The sequence below is a fragment of the Elephantulus edwardii genome, unplaced genomic scaffold, assembly GCF_000299155.1.
Source record: "Elephantulus edwardii isolate Elephantulus edwardi_28Jun2011 unplaced genomic scaffold, EleEdw1.0 scaffold00239, whole genome shotgun sequence".
NCBI classification, from domain to species: Eukaryota; Metazoa; Chordata; class Mammalia; order Macroscelidea; family Macroscelididae; genus Elephantulus; species Elephantulus edwardii.
Window position 1 is genome coordinate 951,775 of NW_006399989.1, and position 7,622 is coordinate 959,396.

At 35.2% G+C, this 7,622-nt stretch overlaps 1 protein-coding gene across 1 annotated transcript in view; it reads left to right on the forward strand.

The window, feature by feature from the left end:
* PHF8 (PHD finger protein 8) overlaps positions 1-7,622 on the forward strand; it is a 213,742-nt gene that overhangs the window by 140,343 nt on the left and 65,777 nt on the right. Inside the window, exons 15-18 of the mRNA XM_006898883.1 lie at positions 1,071-1,249; positions 1,569-1,654; positions 2,133-2,266; positions 2,808-3,121. Coding sequence (XP_006898945.1) covers positions 1,071-1,249; positions 1,569-1,654; positions 2,133-2,266; positions 2,808-3,121 — 713 coding nt within the window. The remainder of the gene's footprint in view (positions 1-1,070; positions 1,250-1,568; positions 1,655-2,132; positions 2,267-2,807; positions 3,122-7,622) is intronic.

The following is a 7,622-nucleotide window of genomic DNA, read 5'->3' on the forward strand; positions in this document are numbered from 1 at the left end:
TCTGTTGTGATGTTACCTGATTCATCTCTTATTCGGATTATTTGCGTCTTCTCTCTCTTTTCTTTTGTGAGTTTTGCTAGTGGTTTATTGACTTAGTTGTAAAGTTGTTGAATCTTACCATGATTCTATCTTTTTAAAATGATCAGACCTTTTCCCACGTAGCTCTACAATTTTTAGGATCTTTTTGCATTAGCCATTTTCTGTATTAGCCAACATTGTTAATGTTTATCTTCTTAATTATATCCATTCTAGTAGAAAGAAAGTGATATTTCTCATTGTGGTTTTAGTTTGCATTTCTCTGATAATGATACTGAACATATTTTCAGGTGATAATATACCATTTGTATATAATTTTTGTAGAAAATTCTATTCAAATCCTTTGTCCATTTTTTTTTAAGTTAGGTTCATTGCCTTATTACATTCTAACAGTTGTTAAAATATTCTGGGTGCAAGTCCTTTAACAGATGCTTAATTTGCAAATATAATATCCCAGTTTTTAATTTCACCTCATCCAGGCTATAAGGATTTTCTCCTGTATTTTCTTCTAGCATTTTTATCTTTTCAGCTATTACATTTATCTGTCATCCATTTTGAGTTATTTTTTAATGTATGATATGAGGTAAGGGTCCACATTAATTTCTTTGCATGTAGACATCCATTTGTTGTACCATTTGTTGCACCATTTGTTGCAAAGACCTTCTTTTCCTCACTGTGCACAGGACACCTTATCAAGGATCAATTGATCATATATCTAAACTCACAGTTTTATTGATCTACATGTCTATCCTTATGCGATTGTCACACTGCTTTGGTAACTTTAGCTTTATAGTGATTTTTAAATTGGCTAATATTATCTCTCCAACTTTTTCTTTTTTAAAATCGTTTTGCTAAACCGGATAGATCTTTTGCATGTCTGTATACATGTTACAATTTGCATTTTATCTTGTACCAAAAAACCTGGGTGAATTTTGATAAGGATTACACAGTGAATCTGTAAGTCAATGTAGGGAGAATTGTCATCTTAATATTTAATATGATTGTTTTTATATTCTCCTTCTTTCTGTCCCCAGTGCAAAGAGAGTTAAGAGCTTATACAAGTCTCGACGAGTCAAGATCACAAAGAATGCAGAGAAACCTAGATTAGTGACAGAACAGCTGGTGGATAATGAATTTGACTTGGATTCAGAAGAAGAACTGCAGATTGATGAGAGATTTGAAAAAGAAAAAACAGCCCTGATTATAAGACCAAGTGTGTCCTTTTTTTTTTCCCCCTCTCTTTTCTGCCTACTTCACCCTGTTTTCTTTTTGTTAATATCAAGATTGTAAGATTGAGTTGCTGGCATCTACTCTACCGAGTTTTGTAGTCTTTTCTCATCTCTTTCATGGAAGATTGGTTGGGTTGTTTTGTGGTGTTTTTTTTTTTCAAGATTTAGTTATAAGCTTATCCTTAACCTTCCAAAATCAGTTATTTGTGGACATGATTTCCAGAAAAACAATCTTATTTTACTTTCCCTGGATGGTTGATTCAGATGCTCACTTTGGCTAAGTGCATTTCCATTGTTTTCTAGAATTTCCTCGCAAGTTGCCTCGTGCAAAGCCTTGCTCTGACCCCAACCGCATTCGTGAACCAGGAGAAGTTGAGTTTGACATTGAAGTAAGATTACATCTTTATCCAGCCTTCTATTCATTCTAGTTATAGAATTAGAAGGCAGATTGCCCTTGTTATAAATAAGAGAGATGTTTATGCGCTCAATTCGTAAAATATTTGTTAAGGAAAATATTGTGTCCTGAATGCTGCTAAGCTCATAAATGTAAGATTATAATTTAGTTGAAAATATAAAATCCTTTAATGCATGTGTAGTAAAAAAACAGTATGATATAGCAGAAAGAATACTGGGTTTGGAGCTGTGTGACCTTACACCAATTATTTAGCCTCACTCAATCTCAGTTTTCCTCTCTAAGTTAATAACTGTAATACATATCTTACAAAAATGATCTAGAGATGAACATGAAAAGATGAAACAAAAATTAACATGTACTTGATGCTACTATCAGAAGCGAGACTGTCAACCCTGTATTGGTGACTCACTGGCCCATCTCTGGACAGCTCAGATGATCTCTCTCTCAAATAGGAGGACTACACAACAGATGAGGATATGATAGAAGAGATTGAAGGCAAGCTTGGGAATGGGACTGGAGCTGGTGGAATCCTTGATCTGCTCAAGGCCAGCAGGCAGGTGGGGGGACCTGACTATACTGCTTTCAAGTGAGTACTGGCTTTGGTCTCCTTTCTGGGTCATTGTAAAGCAACCCTTACCCCTTATGTTCAATCATCCATTTAAAGTGACAAAGTATTTTCAAAGACATTTGGGATAAATAATAAATATGAAGCCTATCCTGAGTAACTTAAGATTTTACAATAATAGGATGTATAGATTCCTTATAATTTGAATGCTTGATGGGAAATTTGAGATATTTTTAAAGTTGGAAGGAAGAAAGACTAGGCAAGTAACAGAAGGGGAACTCAGCCTTTTCTGAAGAATTAAAAAGGGAAAGAACACAGCATGAGTGAATAAAGTCAGAGTCTAGGGCTTCCTTTAGTTTATGCTTTTTAATTAAAATAATCTTTAATGTGATCTTGATCTTTTAGCTTGATTTCTATTTTTTATGTTGGATAGTTTCCCCTCTTCTTCTTCCACCCTGACCTCTGCAGCTTTGTCCTTCCTCCTTGAATAACATGATAACTAGATGACTAATTTCTTCTGGCAACTAGAAAATCTCTTGTGTTTTTCTTTTCTCCCTTGCAGTGAGGCCCCTGCCTCTCCTAGCACTCAGGAGGCCATCCAGGGCATGTTGTGCATGGCCAACCTACAGTCCTCATCGTCCTCACCGGCAACCTCCAGCCTGCAGGCCTGGTGGCCTGGGGGTCAGGACAGAAGCAGTGCAAGCTCTAGCAGTGGTCTGGGCACAGTGTCTCACAGTCCTGCTTTCCAGTGTAACCCTGGGAAACGATCCATCAAACGGCCAGCATACTGGAGAACTGAGAGTGAGGAAGAAGAAGAGAACACCAGTCTGGATGAACAAGACAGCTTGGGCGCGTGCTTCAAGGATGCAGAGTATAGTAAGGGCAACTGGGCCCTTGGGGTCCAGGATAGGAGGACTCCCTAGGCCCAATTTCAACCCCAAACCCCAAAAGTCTAGATTGTATGTAGTGAGCAAAGGCATGGCCATAAGCCTGATACTTAGTTTCTCTGATCCATTTTTTTACCTAAATATGATAAAAGATAAATAACAAAAAGATAAAAGATAAATAACAAAAATTCTAAGCTATATTAATTAAAATGGAGACATTTCACAAGTTGATGTGAAAAATAGAGATATTTGCAGAGCAAATGGCACTGCTTTGCTCATTAAATGTCCTCAAGAGTGGATGTTATGGTTAAATTGACTATGACTCATAGCAACCCTACAAGCAGCTGATAGAAACCTTGTCCTATCCTTCACCATTCTTTTTTTTTTTTCAGTTCAAAAACATTTTTTAAGAAAATTTCAAACATACAATTAAGATGAAACATCTTATATACCTATCATTAACTATGTATTTGTATCTTTTACCAAAATATATTTCTCCCAAGAGACATCTAAGCATTTAAGCAAGTAAAATTTAGATTTTTCTCTGTTGTTTTTGTTATGTGCTGTTGATTTGCCTGTGACCATAGCGACCCTAAGAACAACATCCCTAAACCCTGCTCTGTCCAGTGCCAGTCTCACCATCTCCGACACGCCTACCCCGACTACCCCAGTCACTGAATCAGTCCATCTCGTAGAGGGTCTTCCTCTCCTGCACTGTCCCTCTACTGTCTCAAGAGTGACATCCCTCCCCAAGGACTGGTCCATCTTTGAACCATGTCCAAAGCATGTTAGATGAAGCTTCAGAATCTTTGTCTCCAAGGAGCAGCCTGGTTTAACCTTCTCTAGGACAAACCTGTTCATTTTCTTAGCAGTCCATGGTATACTCAATACACTTCTCCAACATCACAATTCAAAGGCATCAATTCTCCTTCTATCCTTCCTAGTCATTGTCCAGCTCTCTAACACGTAGCAAGTCCTTCACCATTCTTATAATTTCTGCCGTGTGAGTCCTTTGTTCAGTCACCATGTCAGTCTTTTGCCAGGTCTTCCTCTCTTTTGCTTATTCTGTCATCTATTTTTAGCACTGCCTAGCTTTCACCACTGATGACTCTTTTTCCCCCTCTTATTTGTTTTACCTTCATTACCGCCTACAATTGTGTTCTGTGTCAACTAATTCAGTCTGTGGAAAAACTATATATAATAATATCCTTTTCAGTGGACATTTTACATTTAAGAAATAAGCTTTTTAACTTTTATGTATATTGTTGTTTTTGTGTGCTGTCAAGTCAAAATCAATCCATAGCTGACCTCCAGTGGGTTTTTGGAAGCAGTAAAATGCTCAGGATGAGATTACCCATTCTTTTCACACAGAACAGAGATGGTGGATTCAGTTTGTCTTTGGGATTGTAGAGCAACTTCCTACCATTAGCCCATCAGAGCTATTTTATACATAGTGCAGGTGAATTTAATGTGAGTTTTGTTTCAAAATTATACAAATATGGATATATGTTCATTAACTCAAATTAAAACAAGACAGGACACAAAAAGTCCCTTTGATAATGCACCCTTCTACATGAACCTAAAGTTAACTTTTGTAATCAGTTTGACTTACGCCTTTCATTTTCATTTTATTTGCATACACACAGAGCAAGGAAGAGAATTTTGTTTAGTGTATGTAGTTTTATAACTTGCAAGCATTTCTTTCAACTTCAATATAGAAATCTATAGTATTCTATAACATGGATGTTCCATCATATATTGATTAGCATTTATGTTTGTAATTTTTTACTGTCACTGACAATGTTACACTGAAATTTCTTATAGGTTATCTTTTGTGTGTTAATTATTTGACTGAGGTAGACATACTTGATGGGTTGAAGAGTATGTACAGGATAAATGTTAATAGTGCCAAATTCTTCTCCAAAGGGTCAGTATATGAACAGAATATGAGAATACTTGTTTTCCTATAGCAATGAATATTTTCAACCTTTTTAATATTTGCTAATCCAGTGGGCAAAAAATGGTGTGTCAGTGGGTTTTTTATGTTTATTGTCTCTTCAGTCTTTTTCTTTGATTTTCTTATTCAATCTTATGTCAATTTTTCTGTTGAAATAGTTTTTCTAATTGATTTATAGGAGTTCTATATATATTCTAGATTTGGAGTGTTTAGTATACATTCTGGATATATTAAAAAATGTTTGTCTTTTATCTATAGTTTCTTTTATCATATAGATTTTTCCATTTTTATATCTTTATTGATTTTTCTTAGCTTTTAAAATACTTTTTGTATTTAAAATCTTTTAATTTGCTCATATTTTCACCTAAAATCTGTATATAGTTGGAAATTTTAGCTCTTTATCTGAAATTTTGTGAATTGTAGGAAGCCTATAACTTTATCTTTCATATGAATAATTATTTACACTAACACCAATTTATCAACTACTTTGTTCATCATTAGCATCCTGATTTGCATTCCACCTTTGTGATAAACTAAATTACCATATATGTGTGACCTTGGGCAAGCTAGTTAACTTCTTTATGCCTCTTTGTGATAATAGCACCTACCTTATAAAGTTGTTATGAAGAGTAAATGACTATATGTAAAACATTCAAACAGTTCTCAGCATATGGCAAATGTGTGTTATATATGATTTATTTTATTCTGTTCCGTAAAAATCTATTTGTTCTTGTGGCAGTGCCATTTAGGTTATTTACTGTATAACCTTTGGTGGCCTAGTTATAGGGAGGTTTACAGTTCAAATCCACCAGCTGCTCCATAGGAAAAGGATGGGAAGTCTCTGGTTTGATTAAAAAGTTTTGAAAATCCTCTGGAAGGTCATGAGTTAGTTCTGACTTGAAAGCAATGTGTGATTCTTGGAAAGTTTTTTGTTGAGATGGGAAAAATCTCTGTTGAACTTCCTTTAGACTTCAGAAGAATGTAGCTACTCAGCAAACCCTTTATTAGTAGGCTAATTCAAACTCCACAACTCACTCAGCTTCTGCTTCCCTCTTCCCTTCCCTGCTTGTTTTATTTTCAAAGATTCTTTAAGCTTTCATTGAGCATTTTCTCTTCTCTGTCAACTTTAAAATCAGCTTGTCAAATTCCATAGGGAGAGAAAAATATTACTAGGATTTTATAGTGGATTGTGTGGCATGTATGTGTAGGTTAATTTATGAAGACCAAAATATTTTCACCAGAGACCTCTATCATTATAATAGGAATTGTGCATTACGGGAAAAACCTCATGTTCTACAAATGTACATATTAGAAATAATAGGATTTACAAGTAAAAGAGGTTTGGAGGCTGTGTAAAATGTATGCTTGACACACCAAACTATTAACAGCAGTTACCTGGAAAGTAGGATAGGCTTTGTAACCTTAAATTCCTAGGTCAAACTTTAAAATGAGTATTTGCTTCCTTGAGGCATGTTTGCTTAAAATAGACACAGCTTCATAAAATGAAAATCTGATTCGGGACCTAGTCATCTTCATCACTTTTCTAAAAAAAATACAGGAGGAAATATCTTCACAACTTCTTCAACTCTCTCAAATAGCGTGCTCTCCCACCTTTATGGAAGCCAAAGGCCGCATATTCCTCCCAGAGTGGCTTGCGAATTTGAACCTTTACATTAGAAGATGGGGACTTAACTACTGTGTCACTAGGGCTTCCTCCTCTCTCATCAGAGCTTATTTTATAGAAACTGGCCAGTACTTCTCTTTCTCTGATGAAAAGCAATAGTACTGCAGGATTTTAGCCTTTGTCTGAAGGTCGTCATATATTGCTAAGGCTTTGTAATTGTGAAAAAGTTTGCCATTGATTGGTTAACAACAAAATTCAGGTAAATTTTATTTTGAACTATTACAACTTTTTTATATCCTTCCCCTATTTATCTGTTTGGTATATCTCATAACAAGCCATCTTGTCTTTGTACCATCACACATGTCTGTCATTCCATTTATGCAAACCTTTCCATATATTCTTTGATATATTTCTACTTAATTTAATTCCTGTTTAATTTTATTATTTGGTTTCTGTTGAAAGTATGATTCTTATTAAAAGAGTCATTTCTGATTATTTAAGTATGGAGAATAATTGATTTATTCATATTGAATCTAGATTAGGATTGCCTTATTAGTTCTATTAGCTCTGCAGATAAGTGTCTTCAATAGGTTCAGTTTTTTCCTTCCTTCCTTCCTTCCTTCCATCCATTACAATTTTGAGTAGTAGTGGTGATAGGTGGAATTCTTTGTTATTTCTAACTTTAAATGGAATGATGGCAATGTTCTTCATTCAGTTACACACCAGCTCATTACCATTGGATCTGATCTGACTTATAGCTGACTCTCCAGTGGGTTTCAGAGGCTATGAAATAAGTTTACGGCATTGAAGTCTATCGGGGAGAGAATAGTCTAAAAGTATTATATTTTAGGGCATTATTTTTATCGTAGGAGTATGCAATGAGGGTTGCAGAGTGGATTATATTTGGGG